General features: G+C 45.2%; 1 protein-coding gene across 3 annotated transcripts in view; it reads left to right on the top strand.

Annotated features, from left to right (window-relative positions):
• The window catches only part of LOC138467859 (uncharacterized), a 1,040,267-nt gene that overhangs the window by 167,957 nt on the left and 849,340 nt on the right, over positions 1 to 22,970 (top strand). For all 3 annotated transcript variants that reach the window (XM_069608148.1, XM_069608147.1, XM_069608150.1), the window contains one exon: positions 15,995 to 16,161. In XM_069608148.1, the coding sequence (XP_069464249.1) occupies positions 15,995 to 16,161 (167 nt within the window). The remainder of the gene's footprint in view (positions 1 to 15,994; positions 16,162 to 22,970) is intronic.

The raw sequence follows: 22,970 nt of genomic DNA, 5'->3' as shown, positions 1-22,970 counted from the left end.
TGGGTGGAGGTGCAGACATCTGACACCTTCCTGGTAGAACTCTTTAAATATTTTTCATACACACCTCAGCCTCTGATCCATTTGGGTCAATCTTATTACGATGGCAGCCATCGCCCATACAAGATACAACTCTGTTATGCCCATCATACCCCCGATTACACCACCCACTCGCCAAGTCTTGCCCACATGTTCACTTCACTTGCAGCCTTCCCGTCGCCTTCACACAGGTTTTTCTTGAATGGGTTCAATGCCATCCTTTAAAGCTAGAGATCAGATGTATGTGTTCATAACAATTTTAGAATGTTTTTGTTTTATACATAGACACTCCATTGTCTTTGATATGCTGAATCAATATATGATTGTGCACTTGTTTCTATAGTTTTATGTCTGATAGGTTCTGAAACAACTGCTTAAGCGTCAGTTTTCCATAATCCCTTATGCGAAGAAGAAAGGGGAATACATGTGGCTTTCACTCTTCTTCCCTGCTGCTAGTTATCAGTCGATCCCAAGAAGATGCAAGTAGCTTTTGGATGGATGTCATCAGTTTTCTGGGGCTTCTCAATTTTGTGCATAATATATTTAGAACTATTCAGAGTATAGAGTACTTGCTTACTAAATGAAAGACAACCTCGTTTAGGGGTTTCAGCAGGAAGGCGAGATGGGAAGGCTTTTACATGCTTAAGAAGGCACTCTATCTTGTGGTCAAGGCTTCCATCTTGCTCCCCTTCTTGGTAATAGTGGCCTGGATATCATCCACTTTTTATTGAGCAGCCCCAGGCATGTTTTCAGGGCTGCACTGTTTCTTCTAACTGGAAGTGTTGTGTTTTGTCCTTCGGTTAGAGTTCTTTGTTTAAAAAAGAAGTTCCCACCTTTCATACCCAATCGCTTGGAGTTGTACAAGGGAACATCCTAATTTGTGAATCTGAGTGGGGACGAGCAGACGTGCTGAATCGCGCTGCCCACCTTGTACTTTGTAGTGTGATTCCTAAATATTATTAAATAGTGCTGGAAAGCCTTTTTCAGCTATATGTGAGATGCTTTCTTACAGCTCAGTGGGTTCTGAAGAAAGCCAGCTATGCGAAGGACCTCAGAGACTTGTCGTCTAAACATTTAAAAAACAGTTCAGCATCCCCAGGGCGCTTTATAAACTTTGATGCAGTATTCCAAACCAAACCAAGAAACAGTTCAGCAACATTGGAATCTCATGAGTATTCTTAAAAAATGAAGGCTATCCCTCTACTAATTACAACTTGATGACTGAACCAGACAGAACGATTGAGCTTGTATATGGTCTTACAGCCATTATCCTGACAATCAGGTCACCAACCACCCACCTTTGAATCTCACCAATATGCAGCTCTTTTTGTTACTTTTGTGGCATTAAGCAATGTGCAGGTCCCCTGACTGACAAAGGGGACTGTACCTTTCTGGGTGGTTGTGGGCCAACCCCTTGGATAATATTGGCACTATGGTATGACAGGCTCTAAACACCCATATTGATGCAGAGAACACATTTCTCATTGGCAGGCCCTTAAAGAGCCTGTCGTGTGAAAATGTAATCCAAAATAAAATAAAAACATTTCTATTCTTGGTTTGGGGATAGAAATGGGAGTTGATCAGTAACAGTTCATAATGAATGTTTTTTCGCTTCAAAAAAATGCATGAAATTGTCAGAAAAAAACCCTTCATGCATTGCACACCCCTTGCACCTGTTCCAAAATGTGCAGGGGGGTTCTTCTGCTCAGAGCATTTTAAAGTGCATCCCATTTGTGAACTGAGAATAGGCTTAAAAATGACCAGAAACAGCCGCTTACTTGGAGCGACTACAACAAAACAAAAGAGATGATGGCTAGAAGGTTTAGAATTAATCTTATCCTCTGGCATTGCTCATGGCAAACCTCCAGACCATCGTTCTTCGCCTGCCAAGCCATTACAAAAGGGGGAAGACCATATACAAATCAGGGTTGGTCCCACCTTAAAAGGGGAAGTCCAGCCCAAACTGCTTGGTCACATCCCTTCTGCACGAGACCACAAGCATCCCCAAACAAGTTTCTGCCTTGTTGGGCCTCATCAGTGAGTAGTAGCTTGGGTCTCTAAGCCCAGCAGGCACAGGACCCACGTCTGGGAATACCCGTCCCACTTGGGGTGATTACAATAAAACAAAAGAGGTGATGGTTGGAAGGTTTAGAAATAATCTTTTGCTTGGGATGAGACAGGGCATCTGAATGTGTGCATCAATGATCCACTCATTCAGAAGTCCTTTGTGAAAGTGTTGCAACTTTATTAGAGCAATCGAATGAGATGTGCTTGCACATCTCATCACTTGAGCCAAAAAGAGACTAGTCTTGTGGATGCATTCATATTAAATGAGCCTCAGTGCATTCTGGGATAAGTAGTCTAATGTTGTTTGCACTATGATCGGGAGTGCACTCTGGGACCTGTAGTTCTGTGCGGACTTCTATACTCCACAGAAAATGTATTCTTGGATATGTAGTTGTGTGGTGGAATTTGCAAAGGGTGTGACAATGTGAAATGTGGCAAATACCCCTGTGTGGGAATGTATATTGTGTTACAGATGGCATCAAGAAAACTGAGACAGCTCAAGGGTTTTTATTGGATGATTTGAGAAGGGGCTCACCACTAATGACTGTCCCTCTCATCTCCCTCAGGCTATTCCTTCTATAGCCCAAGCATCTCTCAACCCCTGGATGGTCACTAGAGATCGATAACCCCTACTGGCTAATCACTGCATGGCTGCTTATAGTGACCTAAGGGCAAGCGCTCTTTATATGTGTCTCCCTCTAGGGACAATCTAGGTGAATCCTATTCTAGATCCAAAAATGAAGTTAATACAAGAAGAGTATAATAATAGGGATACAATTAGAAGGATAGACAATTGAAGAAGAAAGGAAGGACACTTGGAAGTACATGGAGACAAGTAATACAGAGGTCTACAGGTAGGGAATTCAGGTTTTGGGGGAGTACTGATCTTGTCTTGATTAATCTCTTGGTGGATCTGCAGCTGTGCTCCTATTGAACCTATATTCCTATGAGTATCACATGATCTGACAGCCCTAACTGCACTGTTGAGTCCCCAGGTCTTCAACAGCGATTCCAACCCTTGTAAGTGCCCTCCCCGTCTTGTTATAAATATAACCAATAAAAACCAACCAATAATAATAATAAAGACACACCCCTGACGGGGAATGAGACAAGAGAGCAGGCTGCGAAAATTCAAAAGTAAGGTGCCTTTATCTGAGGATAGAAAAATCTCAGAGAGCACTGCACAAATATCAATAGGTTACACTTTTATAGTAGTTAATCTAGCCTAACAAAAAATGCTACGTTGGACCCTGATTGTCAAATTGTGTGGTGCCTTGAGGTGTGGGCAGCATCTCTTCCTCCTGGTTGGTTGGCGAGAGGATAGACGTCAGGCAGTTGAACTCTTCGCTGGTGAAGGTCGGGTCAACATGGGTAGGATGGTCCCTATCTAAGATAATCATGATACATTGCATGCACTAAACAATAAAATACATTTAATGTTTCTACTTGTTATCTTCTGTCTACGCAAATCACTCATACATCTTTCTTATCAATACACTTGGGCCATTCATGGCTTGTGGTTGGGTCTTGACCATTTTTATTATACTGTTTGAAGTGATGGGCCTGTGTTCGTATAAGAATTTCAGGTATGTGACACTTGTTAACATAGGCCTCAATATATGGCAGTAGGGGTCTGATGTTAATCGCTGGGGGTGCTGATGGCAGTAAGTTACTTCGGGTGAGGGTGCAGGGCAAAGGCACGTTTACAGAGATGAACGAGCCAAGTGCTTAGCTCACGCTGGTTCACATGTAGGGCAGTGATCTCAGAAGAATAATGTGTCTTATTTGATGTTGCAAATACCTTCAGCTTCAGCGTGAGAATGGGATTGCGGAACTTTCCTGCATGGAGTGGGAACGAGGGTGGGGGCCGTGTGCCTGCGCGCCTTGTGCGCCGGACTGCTGTGACGAAGGGAGTTGAGCTTTGAGCCATATAGCACTATCGCAGTGAGGCCTGGTCACCAAGATGGAGTCGAAAAGGGGTACAAAAATGGATGCCCTGTGTCCTGCTCAGTGGTCCCATCTACAGGGGTGTAACATAACGTCAACACCGTGTAAGGGCAAGTGGCGAACCCACCACTGGAGGTACTTGGTCCAAAGTTGTACTGGGAAGTATGCGGACCGAGGGGACTGTGGGCCCCTTGCTCCCATACATTCCCCCCTTTCGTTACATCTAAAGTAACAAACTACTTTGTCTGGTTCCCTTCATTCTCCCTTCGGTAGTGCTCTGCTTCCGCAATGGCTTCATCCCAAGCTGGGGTGCCCTTTATTGGCATCCATGCTCTGCACACTCTTCTTAAGCTGTTACCTCTTCTTGCATATTCATCTGGAGTAGAAATTAAATAAATCCCACCATCCCCATCTAAATCTACCCATACTTCAGTATACCACTGCAGTTCCTTTGGTTCTTTGATTGTGGTGTAGTGTAAGTTATCAACCCTGTCCCCATATTGCCTGTAAATTGCAGTCAGTCTATATTGTGGTGTTTTGTATTCCCCAGTTTGTATTTGAGCATCCACCATATTTGCTACTGTTGTCGGCCGGCCCATTGTCACCATCATCATAGCTGAGGTAGGCATGTTGTTTTCACTGCACCGTAGCCCAAGTTGGCACACACAGAAAAATAAAAGCAAAAATACAACGATGGGGATGAGTATTTTTGATGCTATGTTCACTCACGATGGTATCCAGCTGAACATGTTGTCGAACCATGTGCTGCCATTTGCTCCACCTTGATTTTTCATTCTTTCCCCCAAGTTGTGCACGGCTGTTATTACATGTGACAGTGTCCCATTATCAGTATCTTCAGTTGGTATGAAAGTGCAACAGGCTCCCCCCAATTTTTTTGCAAACACCACCGTCCATTGCTGTGAGGAGGTCGAGGACATATCTGTTTTGCATTTTCATTAGGCGCAGTGCGCAGAGCTCTATTTTTATAACGTTGAACCCTTCTTCAGTGTCGTTAGCCAGCTGGATGAGCTCCCAGCGCACAATCTGCAACCATTTGGCATTGCCTCTTGCTTGAAGCCCTGGAGCTAGGAGTGATGCAAAGAATGTTTCTGCAGATGAGAAGAGCTTGTATTTTTGTGGCACTTCGTCGAGCAATTTGGAGGATTCTGATGAGATATAGTTGGACGACCTTTTTCGTCGGGAAAGCTTTTCCTTCAATTCATATTCTGGCACTAGTTCGTATGGTGGTTGTTTTGTAGTCATTTGTGTGGGCTGTCGATTGTTCAGCCGATTGCCCTGCTGCCGATATTCCAGCCGATTTGTCTGTTGTGCTTTGGACATGGCTCTCTGGTATCACCATCAGTGCGTGTGGAGGGTGGCCAGGGCACACGTGCCTTTCCATGATACGGGGAGGTGCAGGTAAGCTTGTTAGCCACATATCCAGTACATGTCCATAAGTGCAGCCATGCCTTTCTTCATATCAGGTATTATTATTGTCTTGTTGCATCGCCTCGTTCCTCCTAGGTTCACCTTTCCCTCCCCATGGAAACACAGTTCGAGTGGTATCTCTTTCTGGATCTTGATTGGTTTTTCCAGAGCTGTTACCCATGTTAGCCTGGCAACATGTTGGGACCAGATGGGGGCACACACTTCTTTTATCCATTGATAATTGTCCTCGGGTAGGCCTCGGAGAGCCTCTGCTCTGCATTCGATAGTCTCATCATGACACTTATTGTCAGCATACCTTGTTCCTTTTATGACGAAAAATGGCTCTTTTGTGCATATTACTCCTTGGCGTCTGCTGGTGCATGTTTTTTTCATTCTCCAACTTCTCCATTGTCACAGTGCGTGCCTGAAAGGTGCTTTTAATTCTACACAAAACCAGATGAACTAGACATTGGGCCTCCGACAAGGGTACCTCTTGTGGAGTTAACATTTTAGGTGTTCCTGATGCATGTGGGATGAGTGAACAAACGTAACGACTCTCATTTGTTGCCTGTTTCGCTGTAGCACTCATGTCAGAATACCATTTGTTTGATTGTTCTGGGTGGCGAGGATCTTCTATTTCACCTAATCCCAGGCCGTGGTAAATATCATATCTGCTCTTCCCCGCCCCCTTTTTCTCCTCCTTCTCCTCTCCCGTTTATTGTTTTTCACCTGTCGATAGCGTATTGGGAACATCCCAGCCCAGGTTGTGTCATTACTGTGTTCTATCAGGTATGTGGGTGTGATAGTGCTATCAGCATAAGAAGAGTTAGGTTCTAAGGTTGGTTGTTCGTACATGCTTGTATTAATCACATCATTGTTTGTCCAATAATAATAGCCATCATACACATTCAACTCAAAATCATTACTCATATTTATACCTAAATGTCATGGAAATATATGTTGGTTCTATGGTGTTCTGTGTTACATCTGTGTAATTTACATCATGATCATATTGTTCTCTCCACATTAGTTTCACCCCAGTCCATATCAGCTGTGACCCTTCTCGTATTAAGTTAGCCCCGCTCCACCCCTTGTGCATATCATCAACCAAAAATAGCAAGGTGTAGTACCATGCCGCAAAAAACAACATTACCGAAAATAACACTGCAACACATTTCAATACACATTCGACATTGCTAAACCTATTTGCCCTAATGGCATCCCTACTGCTATCTAACAACGGGTTGAGTTCTGGCCTCTCGCATTGCTCAGCCATTGAGAACCTATAGGGGCGATACAATTCCGTTAAGTCAGAGAAAAAATATGTACATATATGCATATTTACACTGTTCAGGCTGTTATTTTTCTTTTTTTTAAGTATTTTACTTTAGTTCAGCACATTTTAGGAGACAATAAAGGGAAATATGTGCAGGATAGCAGAATAATTAGATGTGAAAAAGAAATATAGAACGAGATATAGCACAAGAAATGTGAGAACATATTTAAATACATTTATACTTCTGTTTGTCACGGTTAAGTTTGCATATTGCTTAGTTTGGTGCATCATCTGCGGCACCGCTTGCTCTCTCTGTTTCATTCGGAGGGATTGTACTATCACGTGCTTTCCTCACATCTGAGAGGTGCACCCAGTACTTTAATCCCTTCACTTTTACAGCTGTTGGGGTGTTGTACACGACCTCGTATGGGCCGTGAAACCTTGGTGAGTTCCACCTTCTCACAAAGCTGCGCACATATACCTACGCACCTGAGATGAGTGGCCCTGCTGGGCTGTCTGCAGCCGGAGTGGACGTATCTGTCCCTGCATTTTCTGTAAATGGTGGCGCAATCTGCTTTGCTATACTGCGCAATGCGCGTGTGAGTTGTGCCAGATATTCCTTGAACTCTTCTCCCAGCACTGTGGCAGCCCTGTGCGCATCAGAAGCTCTCTTAACTGGGGAAAGCGGTGTGTGTATTCTTCTCCCCGTCACAATCTCGTGGGGGCTCAGGTGGTGGTCTTTACAGGGCTGCGTCCTGAGTTGAAACAGTGCTAGGGGGAGACAATACACCCAGTTCTTCTTTAGGGTGTTGCACAACTTTGATAGCTTACTTTTTAGCAGGCCATTGATCCGTTTTACGACCCCATTGGCCATTGGATGATAAATGGAGCACAGCTTGTGCTTTACTCCCAGGAGTGATGTCACCTCCTTGAAGAGATCATTTACAAAATGGGTGCCGTTATCTGAACGTATCACGTCGCAAATTCCCCACCGGGAGAACACCTCCCATACAAGAAATTTTGCAGCACATTTCGCGTCTGGATGGGGACAGGGGCCCGCTTCCACCTACCGGGAAAATGGGCATACTACCACAATCAAATATCTCGCCCCATTACACCTTTCGCCCATATCGGCGTAGTCAATATGTAATTCCATGAAGGGACCTGTGGGACGTGGTAAAGTACCACGTAAAGTTCTTAGTGTCATTCCCGAGTTGTAAGTTTGACATGTTGTACATTCTATCACAAATTTGGGCAAAAGTTCCTGCAAATTGGGCATGAATCAATGCTCTTGGATGTTTGAGGCAATGTGCTGTTTCGAAACATGGGCTGGATGGTGTAGTTGTTGGAATGCTACTTCCAATAGCTCCACGGGCATTACAACCTTGCCCGATATCTCTTGTCTCCAAATGAGGTCTGTGGCGGACTGTTTGCACCCTTGTTTGTCCCACAGCTCTTGTTCTTCTGGTGGTGCTCGTCTCTGTAGCTCTGTTAGCTGTGTTATGGGGGTATTACTATATTCCTCTACTTGTTGTTTCGGTAGAGGTTGTTTTCACTATGCATTCTGGGGTAGGTGCCTTATTGTAGTACGAGGCCTCTTTCGCTGCTGCGTCGGCTGCTGCGTTCCCCAATGAGATTGCATCTGTGTTACTGGTATGGGCTTGGCATTTTACCACTGCTACCACTGATGGTTGTGCTAAGGCCTCTATTAACTTGTTCAATAGCGCCGCATGCTTTACAGGGGACCCATCTGCTCTCCTAAATCCCCTTCTCCTCCAGCGAGAAAATCCTGAATGAACTGTAGTGGTTGCGTATGCTGAATCTGAATATATAGTCACAGCACACCCTTTGGCTGTGTGTAGTGCTTCAATTTGTGCAGAGTAATGGGATGGGAGGCGTTTTTGGACAATTGTTTCATACTCCTCTTCCTCCATTCGTACTATTGCCATTCCTACATGTTTTTCTCCTGTCTCTGGGTCTATGGAGGCTGACCCGTCTACAAAGTATATTTCTCCCTCCCCAAGGGCGTTTTCACTTGCTTTGGGTATGTCGTCTCCCTCCCCCTCATATGTGGTACAGTCATGTTCCTGCATGTCCTCTGTCGTGCATGGTTCTTTAATGAAGGTTGCTGGGTTTACTGTCTTACATCTGACCACATGTACATTTGGACTAGATATTATTATTTCATATGCAGTCGCTCTCTGTGTTGTGAGTGTAGACTTTGATCGTTCGAGTATTGCAAATAATGAGTGTTCTGCATATAGCGTTACTGAGCATCCCATCACAATGGTGGCGCTTTTCTCAATTGCGAAGGCTGCTGCAGCGAGGGACTGTTCAAAAGCGAAATGTCCTTGCATCACTGGGTCTAATACTCCGCTATAATATGCTAATGGTTTGTGGCCTAATGATGTCTTTTGTGTCAATACTGCGGTCATCAGTGTTCCATTACAATGTGTGAACAAGAAAAATTCCCGCTCATAGTCTGGGTTTGCAAGTACTGGGGCATGTGCAATCAGATCTTGTAATCGAAAATATTGGGCCATCATGTCATGCGTCCACTTTATTGGGGCTCTAGTCTTCTGGGCCTCTTTTAGCGCTTGGAGTAATGGTCTTGTGTATGCTGCGTAATCTAGGATCCATGCTCGACAGTAGTTACATATGCCGAGAAATTTCTGCATGTCCTTTACAGTTTTTGGAATGATGAGATGTCTAATGGCATATGCTCTGTCTGGGAGTATTCTCTTTCCATCTTTTGATATTAGCTGGCCAAGGTATAAAACTTCTGCAAGACAGTATTGTAGTTTTCCCTTGTCCACCCTATATCCCTTTGTGGCTAGCACGTTAAGTAGAGTTATTGAGTCTTCCCTGCATTCTTCTTCTGTTTTGCTGCAGACGAGTAAATCGTCTACGTACTGTATAATGGTGCTACCTACATCTATGTTACCAATATCTTCTCGCAATACTCTGTTGAAAATGCTTGGGCTCTCGCAATACCCCTGTGGGAGTCTGCAATGCTCGTATCTCTTGTTTCCTAAGGTGAAGGTGAAGTACTGAGTAAGGTACTGCGACTCTGGGTCGAGTGGTACAGAGAAAAAAGCATTTTTCAAGTCGACCACAGTGAAGCATGTGGCTTCTTTGGGTATGCTGCACAATATTGCTGCAGGATTGGGCACTAATGAGAACTCTTTCTGAATGACGTCATTGAGTGGGCGGAGATCTTGGATCATCCTCCACGCCCCTCCTTTCGCTTTCTTAATTGGAAAAATAGCTGTGTTACATGGCGAAGTGGATGGTACTATAATTCCCTGTTCCAGTAAGGCATTTATTGTTACTTTAATTCCTTCTTCCCCTTCCCTGGAAATGGGGTATTGTTTCACCCGTGGCGGGATGGCACCTGGTTTGAGCTTTATTTTTATGGGAGTCGCTCCGTGTAACAATCCTACATCATGGGGTCCTGTGGTCCAAATTTCTGGTGCTGCTTTTGTCATGTCTTCCTCAAATATGGTTGGGGGTACATTTACACTAGCCATGAGTGGGTTGTGCACTTCTCTGTACTGTATCATAATGTCACATGGTATGCTTATTACCATTATTATTTCCCCGTCACCTTCATTGTCCGAGAATAATTCCTCATCTGTGATGTCTCTTAGCAGTATGTTTGGGTCTATGCATAACACAGTTCTCCACTCACACCCGTGCGCGTCCAGTCCTATGACCACAATGCGTGTTCCTGTTACTTGGACTGCCTCAATATCTATGGACATCATCGTGCCGGGCACGACATCTATAGCTGTGATGGGGCGGAATATGAAATCTGATGGTATTTTCCACTCCTTTCGTGTTATCTCGGGTACCACTCGGGCTAAAACTTGTATCCCATAGACAAACATATCTATGTCAACCGGGACCCCCCGCACTACAACCTCATTTGTGGTGGTACTTATCATTAGTAATGCTCATATGGGGCATACTCCTGGCATGGAGCACACTATCCCTCGCTCAGTAAAGGATATAGTCATATTTAGTTTGCCTAACAGGTCCCGACCCAACAGGTTGATCGGCACATCTTCATGGTACAGTAAGGGTGCGCGCACTGTTTTCCCCCCTACAGTTATGTCAAGATCTTTGGTGTAAGGAACTTTTAAAATTGCCCCAGAGAACCCCTGCGTTTCCAAATTCCTGCCCGAGAGCGGAAACTGGCCCTCCATGAGGCACGATTTCTCTGCTCCAGAGTCTACCATAAAGATAAACTGCTTGTTTCCTATCTCAGCCGCCACTAGTGGTTCCTCTTCTGCACGTGGGGTGGTTGATAGGACTGGACACGCAAGTGCTCTCTGTGGGCTGTCCTATTCGTTATGCCCTTGATGTCCTGGTTGTAAGAAAACATTATCTCCTACCACTCTTACTCCATGAAACGGCGCGGGTGCACCGTTTGCTGCTACCGCAAAAGGATTGTTGTTTACATTCCCTACTGGGTTCTGCCTTACCATGGCCTGTGGTGCATTGCACTGCTATGGTTGCTGCTGGTGTTGCTGTGGGGCTGGCTGTCTCTGGTACATTGGGGGCTCGTCATAACATTGCTCTTGTTGTCCTCCCCTACCCATTGGCAATCCATAAGGGCTGCCGGGATGCGGGCAGCCCCACCCTTGTTCGTTATCCATAGGCGGCGGTGGCCCTTGATTGTACCCTGAAGGCCGCATTCTACAATCCCTTGAATAGTGCCCCCACCTCCCACAATTCCAACATGATCCCTGTGGTCCTCCTCTTGGTCCCTGCCTGCCGTATCCTCTATTTCCCATCCCGCCGAACCCCCCTCTCTGCCCCCGGTACCCACCTCTTCCTCGTGCGGGTCGGTCTTGCCACTGTGGTCCTCGATATTGTTGCTCCTCTTCGTTCCACTGTCCTTGGTCTCCTCCTGCCCACAGCGCTGCTATCCCAACCGGTCTGTTGTCCACGTTTCCCTCTCCCTCGTTCTCCCTGTCTGCGGTTACGTTGGCATTTATGGCGGCGACCTTCACTAATTTGTTCTGTACCAGCTTGGCCTCGTCTGCCAGCCTTTTCTGCACAATCTCTTTTTCCTTCTCTTTGATCCTCCTGCAGTGGTGCACAATTATACTCTGAATCTCAGGCCAGCCCTTGGCTTCTATCCCAGCTATTTTGTCCAAGGCCTTTTGCACCTCCTTCGGGAGCCCTTTCTTGATGATAAAGTAAAACAGGACGGTGGATTGGTTCCACGCCGTGACAGTTTCGCTTCTCCACAGCTCCTGCACCCGCAGTATGTTCCTCCATTGTGCATTGCATCACTAAATGCAGATCTGGGATGTCTGGAAATGCACGCCGCAACGCGTCCCACACTTGTGCTCGAACGTTGTTGAATGGGGACCCATCGTGTCGGTCACAGCTCATTGTAACTCCTGGGAACCCTGCCCTTTCCCAGATGGTGTCTGCCTGATCTCCTATTGCTGAAACTAACAAACTTTTCACGTCTCCTATTGCTAGGGGCACTCCCGCGGTGTGCTTCTCGAATGCATGTATCCACTTACCAGCCCCTCCCGATATCGGGAGAAGTACTTTCAGCAAGTTGTTTTTATCCATCTGTGCCCATGGGATGTAGTTTGGTCTACCTGCTCCTTTATGTATTAAGGGCATCTGTAACTTGTGTCTCCTTCCTACCTTACTTACCAGACCTCTCCTTCCTTTGTTTATATTTCCTCCCCGTTGCCTCAATCTACCCTGCCATAATGGGGGTGATGGTGTATCCAGGTAACGGCAGTTTGGTAGTGGGGACCCTGCTGCGGCAGCTCCCTCCTCGTATTCATCTAGATCACTCCATACTTCTTCTATTTCCGATTCTTGCTCATTGTTGCCCTCCTGTTCTTCCTGATGCTCGCTGCCCTGTCCTTCATTTTGCTGGCTTTCTGGGGTATCTGGTCGTATTATTCTCACTGTTTTACCGTCTAAGTGGAACAGGAATTGTCCTGATTGCCACTCCTTTTCTCGTCCCTGTTGTGCTTGTGTCCGGTTGGACAAAATAGACTGTCCTGCCTCGGAAGTGGTTGGTGCTCCATTCCCTGCAGGCCCTATCGGGGGTGTGAGCTCTGCCATGGATAACGGAGGTGTTTCCCCTTCTCCTGGCAGTATTTTTCCTCTATCGCATAGTGCTCTTAGCCGTGTTATTTCCATTTGTGCATGTGCCAGTTGCCGGTCTAAATCACCTGTTAACTGCGCAAGATTTACTGGGGGTGCGCTCGTCGGGCCATTCAGGCCTCCTTTATCATATGGTGGGGGTGCCGTGGCTACCACTCCCTGTGGGGACATTGGGGTAGGCGGTAGGTACAGGGGCTTGCTATACCCCACTGCTGGCCTGGTCATTAACGGATAAATCTTAGTTGCATCACTCTCGACTGTGGATGTTGAACACTCAACTTTTGGTGTACCACCCGTTTCTTCTGCCCTCTGTTGTTTTTCTACATTCCTGTCTGTACTTACCTCTGCCGCAGGTGCAATCTCTTCAAACATTCGCCATAAGTCTAACACTTCCCTTCGGTTCTGCAACTGTTTCCCTCTGTATCGTGCTAACAAATGTGTAGACACCAAATCTAATACCCGCTTATCAAATGACCCTCCCTCTGGCCAAATTGGTGTGACACTATCTCCTTTTATTTCAGCAATCCACTGATCGTGATACTTCTTGATTTTATCGCTATATAATGGGACGTGTTGACAAATATGAGCTAAGGGCGTTACTCCCCCCATATTGATGTGTCCTTTTGGTTTTTTGGTACCCTTGATTCTCCCTCCACCCTCCGCTTGATATGACTGTTACGATATGGAGAAACACGTTTTTACACTACTAACAGTTACTTATATCACTTTTACTGTTTTCTCTGGGAGGTGTTACCTGGTCACCTCTCACAATTTACCTTTTTGCATATACTACATTAATCAACAAATTGGTTGCAACGAAATACTTTTTAGCGTGTTCAACAGGACATATATTCAAAGCAGACCAACAACATATAATCATGCAACATTTACATGCACTACCTGCGCGCGTTTGTTCCTTCCCTTGTTCCTGTTACCCCTCCCTCTTTGTTGTCCTTCCCTACTCTATATGCTTAGTCTCATTCACTCCCCACCTCTTTTACCTTTAATCTACCTCAAGATTTCTTACCTTCACGGAAAAAGAATATTCTAAAACTACTCCGAGTTTACTTAATATATGAGACCCCTACTATTTTCTCTTTATCTCTATTCTGCACTTGGTCGGGGCAAATGCTACGCGGCACCGCCTTCTACCCCGTCTGGGCTAGGATACCACTTCACTTCTCTTCTTCTTCACTTTTTCTCAAAACCTAATGTCCATTTAAAGGATAGATCAGAAAAGCCTTGCCGTCATTCATACAGACCCTACGCCTTGGGATACTCCCACTGTTACTTGTTCTCCTCTTCCCCTTTTATTCCCTTCCTCTTTTACCTTTCCTTGGGAACTTTCGCAACCGGCACTCACGTGTTCGGTCAGGTACTCCGAGGGACACCGCTCACGGCCGGACCTCACTCAGGTCCGTCCCCCAACTAAGCCGCAGCCCGCCTCGGCGAGCAGCTCTTTCGATCGGGTATTCGTCAACCGGGAACCCTGGACCCTTCTTCGTAGTGTGCACAGGCTAGTCGACGTGGAGGCGATGGTTTTGCTGGGGGCGTCCTGGATCTCACTGCCATATGATGCAGGCCTCGAGGCACCTCTCCGATCACGTTGCAGGGGGTCACCAAATGTAAGTGCCCTCCCCGTCTTGTTATAAATATAACCAATAAAAACCAACCAATAATAATAATAAAGACACACCCCTGATGGGGAATGAGACAAGAGAGCAGGCTGCGAAAATTCGAAAGTAAGGTGCCTTTATCTGAGGTTAGAAAAATCTCAGAGAGAGCTCTGCACAAATATCAATAGGTTACACTTTTATAGTAGTTATCCTAGCCTAACAAAAAATGCTACGTTGGACCCTGATTGGTCAAAATGTGTGGTGCCTTGAGGTGTGGGCAGCATCTCTTCCTCCTGGTTGGTTGGCAAGAGGATAGACGTCAGGAAGTTGAACTCTTCGCTGGTGAAGGTCAGGTCAACGTGGTTAGGATGGTCTCTATCTAAGCTAATCATGATACATTGCATGCACTAAACAATAAAATACATTTAATGTTTCTACTTGTTATCTTCTGTCTACGCAAATCACTCATACATCTTTGTTATCAATACACTTGGGCCATTCATGGCTTGAGGTTGGGTCTTGACCATTTTTATTATACTGTTTGAAGTGATGGGCCTGTGTTCGTATAAGAATTTCAGGTATGTGACACTTGTTAACATAGGCCTCAATATATGGCAGTAGGGGTCTGATGTTAATCGCTGGGGGTGCTGGGTGGGCATCGCAGCGCAGGCTGTGGTCTGGCACATGAAAGGGATATCTTGGGGGGACATGGGGTCGAGATGGCAGTAAGTTACTTCGGGTGAGGGTGCAGGGCAAAGGCACGTTTACAGAGATGAACGAGCCAAGTGCTTAGCTCACGCTGGTTCACATGCAGGGCAGTGATCTCAGAAGAAGAATAATGTGTCTTATTTGATGTTGCAAATACCTTCAGCTTCAGCGTGAGAATGGGATCGCTGAACTTTCCTGCATGGAGTGGGAACGAGGGTGGGGGCCGTGTGCCTGCGCGCTTTGTGTGCCGGACTGCTGTGAGCGAAGGTAGTTGAGCTTTGAGCCATATAGCACTATCGCAGTGAGGCCTGGTCACCCAGATGGAGTCGAAAAGGGGTACAAAAATGGATGCCCTGTGTCCTGCTCAGTGGCCCCATCTGCAGGGGTGTAACATAACGTCAACACCGTGTAAGGGCAAGTGGCGAACCCACCACTGGAGGCACTTGGTCCAAAGTTGTACAGGGAAGTATGCGGACCGAGGGGACTGAGGGCCCCTTGCTCCCATACACCCTTCAAGCCTTCTGCTTTGAGAGAGGAAGAAAAGTGTGTTCCCTTTTAATTTGTGGCCCATCTGATGAACAACTTGATGCTTTGTTTACAAAGATAGAAATTTAGAATAAGAATATGAAGAGGGTATGGAATTTACAAATGAGAAACCCGAACCATTAAGATTAATAATGTAATAGTTGCCACTAGTAATATGTTTGAATGATTTCTTAGTGAGATAGATTTCTAGACTCAAGTGTCAGTTTCCTATTTTTGTTTGCAGTGATCCCAAGCACTTGTTCTCAGCACCATACCTCGACATATTGTCTAGAAGATCGAAGGTAGACCCACTTGATGAGACAATTCTAGGCGAGAATTGGAGGTGTCCCGAATATGAGCTTGACATGAGAATGTCTGGATCATCCGTTCACTGCTGCTATGCATATCGAGGTATAATGACAGTCTTTCTTTTATTATTTGTTATATACTCTTTTTCTAATGTGCCTACATCAGTTAGATTGGTTCTATGTCATAATCCCGACTGCTGAAGACCTACGATTGATGTACAAGATGGGCTCATTTTTTAGCAGTGCTGTCTCTTTCCATACAGGTCCTACAAATCAACGTTAACTGTATGGATGGCTGCGATAAAGTGTTTGCCTCTGCATCTAGGTGTTTTGGTTCAAATTGTTTGTTTGACTCATTACTTCTCACTTTTTAGACGACCTTTGGAGAGCCATCCACTCTCCCTCCAACGGTCTTCATCTTTTTTTTAAAGATGTGGCATCCTCAATTATATTAAAATGTTAGGGGCCAAAGCTGCTCTATAAGGAATCATTGCATCTCGCTAACCAGCACTGGTTTTCATTGTTAAAACCTTCTAAATCTCTCTGTAGGTCTTTGCTTAATACTACTGTAGGTGTATTGCAGCGTGTCTAAGAAACAACGGGTACCATGTGCTGTGTCCACAAATGGGCCTTGACATCTTAAATGTGTGTGAAGATTTTCCACCTTTGACTAGTTTTTACGATTTCCCTATTCATAATACAGTAGTTCTTAGGGTTATATTTTTGTAAACAGGCATTCAAAATGTGGTTTCTTGGTTTGTGCAATGTCAGGAGATTTATTCTTCACAGTGCATTGTGGTTCACCTTAAGCCTCGGGCGTCTGTGGTATGCACTCGCCTGGACCCCCAAATGGTGATTCAGATCGAACAGAGCCTTCCACTGTTTCTGCTACGGACCCCATCCCACGTCTCTAAGGTGGGGTGCATGGTATGACTCTGCCCTGGCCTCTGCTGCAGCTGTACACTTTTGTGTGGCATCAAAAATGCTGTTTAGGGTGTCCTGAATAAGAGAGAGCCCCTCAGTGATTAAGGAAGTGGCATGAATAGCCGTGACTGTGGGGCTGTGAACGTCGGCAGTACCCTGTGTGCTTGTTACAGAACTGATGGGCCCAACGTCATCTAGGGGGTGCAAATACTATCATTCCCTTCAGTGTGATCATGGCTGTTGGTGTCAAAAAGGGTAGTTTCAACTTTAATTAATGGCTAACATCTATGTCAGTCAAATCAATGTATTGGACGTCCGGTTCAGGAACTATTTGTGAACGGTGTGATATCAATGAATTATCAGGTGCATTACGGTGCACCCTGCGACTTGCCCTACATCAGCCTCACCGTGACAAGAACCCACCTATGGTATGTTACAAGCTGTGGCTTTGTTTAAAGTGAAGAGGGCATTGCATTTGTGCTCCTTTTTTGTATTTACAGTTTGCATATACAGCCACTTCTGCGGAAGTGCCTGCAGAAGTGGCTGTTGGCTGTCCTGTCCTGTCCTGGAACGCTGCCTCTGTGTTTCGAAGTTCGTGACTGCTAGATAGAAGGTGTGGCATTTCAAAATTCAAAACAGCCACGTGCGCACTGTGGAAGTGCACACAGATGGACATTAGTATATTGTCAAAGATACGCTGCTTATAACGTTGAGACTAAGTTATTTGTTTGTGTTTTAATAGGCATTTCAAAATTGTTTCCGCCCCTAAACCTGGTGACGACTACAAAAACAGTTGTGCGCGTACTGCGGAAGTGCCTGCAGAAGTGGCTGTTGGCTGTTAGCTGTACAGCTGCACAGTCACGGCACATCACTTGAGAGGTTTCTGGGCAACGTGGTTGGTGTACAAGGCAGTCACCCGAATGTCTTTTAGCCTTGAGAGTTGAGACGAGTTAACAGTGAAAGTGTGTTATCATCTTAGATTGTTTGGAAAACGTACTGAGGACCTTTGAATAACAGTAACTGTGTTGCTTGGTGTGTAAATGATCTGTTTAATGCTTATTTGGTTAGATTGTGGGGTGCGACTGTCTGACTGACCGTATGATGCCTAAGAGAGGGTGAATAGTTTCCCGCTATTGCCTGCAGGTCCTTTAGCTGGACAGCAGGTGGTGGGTGGCTTGGGTTACGCTATTAAGCTCACCCATTTTGCTTATATCTAACGGTTTAGGTCTGTGATTGTGCTGTGTACATCATCTGCATCTCCCTAATATCTATGTGGGAATGAAGCCCAATCTTCACACAAGGATGAGCAACTCTAGCGGGCCGGGATGTATGTTGACATCCTTTCTGCGCTTTTGGTATTCAGCTCAGTTAGGAACACTTTGAGGAGAGCATTCGCGATGAATCTGCCCCCCTGCCCTCACCCCTATTACGGATCTTACTCTGCTGGAGGTGGAGGGCTGTCCCCGCTCCTTTTAGGATCTAGTCAAACCCCGGCAGAGCCTGGGTGCGCAAACGCGGGTGTGGCAGCTGACACTGTGGTGCCTGTCCGGCCAGCATTGTGGATGGACTCATCCTTTTTGGACACTCCGCCCATTTTATTTGAGGGGGAGATCTCCCTTATGGCTCTCTCTCAATATACTGAGGGTCAAATGGGGGAGGAGGAGGACCTGGTTTCGTCTGACCAAGCGCCGGCCAGTGCGGCAGTGTTTGGGGAGGGGCGGTGGGAGGCAGTGGCACCAGTCTCACGATCTTGAATGAAGTGGTGGAGAACAGTGCTTGAGAGCAATCTTGTCTGCTCTGCTTAACATACAAAATGAAGGAGGGCTGTGTCTATGTAGGCACACTCAACTGAGCATGTCGCATGCTGATGACTGTGCCCAGGAGGATATTTGTAGAGGGAACTTGGCTCTACCCCTGAGCATTTAGTGGATCCCCTGTCCCAATTATAACCATTGTACCTCCTGAGGATAGTGAAGAGGTTGAGTTAGTGGGCTCAGTGTCAGAGCAGAATGGGATCTCTCTGAGTGTTGAGGAGACTCTTTTGCCGACTCACTCTTTACCAAAAAAAGGCAAGAATAAAAATAAGAAGCCTAAACTTCTTATTGGGAAAGGGACAAATAGGCCCTCGCGTAGATCCTGGAGAAACATGATAATGGAAGAGGTGGCTGCTTCGCAGGTACAAGAGGTGGAAGGGGAATCAGAGGGGGAAGAATTGTACGTACCTGTACTTGGCAATATTGTGCCGCAAGACAAGTGTGGTCTTGCCTCCAATACCCTTAGTGAGGCTATGAAACACAAAGGATAAAAAAAAAGAATGAAACTGAATTGCAATAAACATTCAGGACGTGTTTCCTCCGGCTCCAAGAGGGGGGCCTGAGTGTATCATCTCTTTACAAAAAAGCAAACAAATGATGAGAGAGTGAAGATTTTAGACAACTCTTCTCACTTAACTTTGAAATCCATTAGGGCTGCCCCCCGGGGTGCTGCCCAACCACCTGGGACGAATTAAATTTCGATCATTCTACCGGTTAATACTGAGGGTGTTGCCAAGGATGTAACCCCCCTGTCTGGCCCTATAGTCGAACCTGCAAGTCAGATGCCGGTAGTTGGGGAAGCAGACATACACGGGAAAGAGGTTTTGGAAGTAATTGGGACCATCAAGCTGATAGCGGATCCCCTTTAATGAAAGTGAGGGCGGGGGTGGAACCTGTGAATCCAACTCAGGCTTTGAAGCCAGTATACAATGTTCAGAACATTGGGGATCCCACTGTTTGTACTCAAGATACTAATACATTGGAGGAGGTGGGGGGGTCCTCCTGATAGAGGGTGGTAGTGATATGCATCTAGAGGATAGAGGCTTAGCTGTGGTGGTTGGAAGAACACACAAATCTATTCACAATAGTGAAGTTAACGATGTACTGTGGAGACAGTCACATTTTCCAGATGATCCAAGTATTATTCTCTACTACATGTTTAGTCATGGAGGGCCAGACTCGTTAAAACGCTGGAGAATTTTGGCATTATTTAATGAAATTACAAGCCTTATTTTATTGTCATCTGGGGGCATTAATCTGGTGGACTTTATCCACACTGATCGTTTTGATCACGTACGTATTGTTTCATTCACGCACAGTATATGATGCGGTACTGCAAGAAATTAATTCCTTTAATAAATTCGGGTATGATATTCTTAATTTTAGTCCTGGTTTTTTGAACCCACATGCTAAGAGACAACCGGAAAGACCTAGAAGAGGGACAATTGATGGCCACCAAGGAAGGTGGAGTTCGAATCAGGGGCTGGGGGAGACTCCTGATCCCAAATTGAGGTGGTTGGCCTTCTGCCTTTGAGAATCCATATCACAACTACAGGGAATGAATCCTAATCTTTAACCGGATTGGAAATCTCTCCCTGGTGTCGTGGAAAATCCTGCTGAATTATGTTCGACCTTTTTGAATTTCACAATCTTGTGTATTCAGGACACCCGAGTCACCACATCTTATGTTTTGGATGGTTTTACTGTCTATTTGGAATATGCTGTAAAGGGCCTGAGAGAGAGACCTTCAGGGGGCCTTCTACTGGCTATTAGAAATGACATCAATTTAGGAATAAAGGAACGTTTGAACGTGGCGAGATGTTGCATAGCAGTGGTGCTGGAGCAAACAGTGGGTTCCTGTCTGCATTCTTTTCTTGTGTTGGATATCTATTGGAATCCGGAACTCAAAATGCTGGAAACCCTTAAAACCGTGAATTCCTTATTTGAAGAATGTCACGCAATTTGCCCAGGCATGCAGATAATACTAGCTGGTGCTCTTAATGTAGAAATGAATAGGGAAGGGGGCAAAAGCATTGCGGCAGGAAAGCATTTAGGTATATGAACTACCAACCCGAGTAATATTATAGAGGCAGGCCCCCATGGCTGCCCAAAGAAAAAACTGCAAGTGCAACTGTGGAAAAATCTCTTTATGAATTGGGGCCTCTTCTGCGCAAAAGATATACTGAGCGATTCGTCCGATCTTAGCATTTGGACGAATGGCATTGTTACTTCAACTATTGATTACATCTACATGTCAAAACCCCTGATTGATTTGGTTCATTCTGTCACCCTTAAACAATATGCGTGCAGTGATCCTAAGATGTTTGAGGTGATTTTTGCATGGGATCTGCGTCACAAATATAGGGATACTTATCATTTCCCCATGAACATCAATAAGGCCAAAACACAAATCACATGGCATAAGGATAATGTTCACAAACTGAATGGAGTTTTTCTGTCCGATTTTATTACACTGGAACTTGAAAACAAGTTAACCTATTATTATACACATGATGGCTTTGGCCACTATGTGGAATCATCAATAAAAAAGGCAGGAAAACCTGCACAGGCTCATTTCAGTAATGCAAAATACACGCACATTTTGTATGAGGAGGAACATACCAGGAAAAAGTGTAGCCCTAGGGAAATTAGGCACATTTTAAAGACCTCTTTTTCATGGTTAAAAAAATTGAAATGGTCAGGCATGAAAAAATAAATGGAAAAATTGGATAAGAGTCATCAGGCTTCCCTTTATCAGGCAGACAGCGAAAGTATGCTAAACACTTTGAAGGATGCCTCCTCTAGACAATTGTGGGTTATGCTTAACTCCATGGAATTCTCCCAAATGGTGGTGCAAACCATTGTAATTTTAGAGGAGGTATGAGCTGGTCATTTCGGCTCTCTTTTTGCCCCTTCGGGGCGGGGCTGCAACCTCCCTGCGTGTCTGAAAGAGTCTTTATGGAATGTTGAAATTTCACAGGCTGAGATCCAATCCTTGATTGTCAGAGCTTCATCCTCCAGAGCGGCTGGGCCAAATGGGCTCTCCAATGTTATCCTGAAGGGCAACTTTGACCTTTGGTTCATATTACTCTATACTCTCTTTAAAGATATCGTCTTGACTAGGTGTATTCCGGAGACATGGCACATCTCCTATATTGTGCCCATACATGAGAAAGGAGATAGGTCATGTCCTACCAATTACAGACCAATAGCACTCCTTGATGCTGATTCGAAAATGTTCGCAGGACTTGTGCTAAAGTACCTACAGAGGTGGTCATATAAGTGAAATTTCCTGTCAAAGTTCCAGTTTGGGTTCAGGAAAAATGTGGGGACGGATGCTGGGGGTCTGCTAATGCATGTTTTGCAAAATAAGGCGTGGAAGCCAAATAGCTTACCTATTTATGTGGCATCCATGGATCTTTCCATGGCCTTTGACCTTGTTGATAGAAACACTCTATGGTCGAAATTTGTTAATGCAGGGATGCTCCCTCCCCATCTCTTTTCTTTACCATCTACATGAGGGCACTAAGCTCCAAGTTTGCCTTTAATAATGATGGTGTATTGTCCCAGGCTATCATCGTTTCCAATGGTCTTCTCCAGGAATTTATTTTTTTGCGCCCACCCTATTTAATTTATATGTGGTAGACGCGGGTAATATTTTGGAAAAGGCTGCTTTTGCTTAGCCAGTGGTTGAGGGACTTAAGGTGAGCTGGACAGCATATGCTGATGATTTTATGTTATTTCACCATACCCCCAGAGGTCTTCAGCGTCTGCTGACTGCTTTCAGAGAATATACGTTGCTTAACCCCCTCAAAATTAACGCAAAGAAGGCGGTTATTATGAGGGTTAGCGCATGGACTAGTGCTTTGGGGTATTCATGTTTTTTCAACCATGAAAAGCTGGCTATTATTTTTTCTATGTGTTTATTGGGTTTCCCTATCTTTGGGGATGCAAAGAAACTGCACTATACACAGTATTTAGATGGGAAAGTCGGTCCACAAATTACCCAGCTGAAAAAGATCGACCGGAAATACAGCAAATATTCCCTCCTCCCTACACTCTGTTATTACAAATGTAATATAATTCCACATTTGTTATGGCCTGGAACTCTTCCCCTTTTTTGGCAAGAGGAGAGCTACACAAATACGAAGCTTGCATTTGGAGGTCTGTACTT

Source organism: Ambystoma mexicanum, chromosome 4q, assembly GCF_040938575.1.
Source record: "Ambystoma mexicanum isolate Mex_15411 chromosome 4q, UKY_AmexF1_1, whole genome shotgun sequence".
NCBI lineage: Eukaryota > Metazoa > Chordata > Amphibia > Caudata > Ambystomatidae > Ambystoma > Ambystoma mexicanum.
This window is presented reverse-complemented; position numbering and strand designations above follow the sequence as displayed.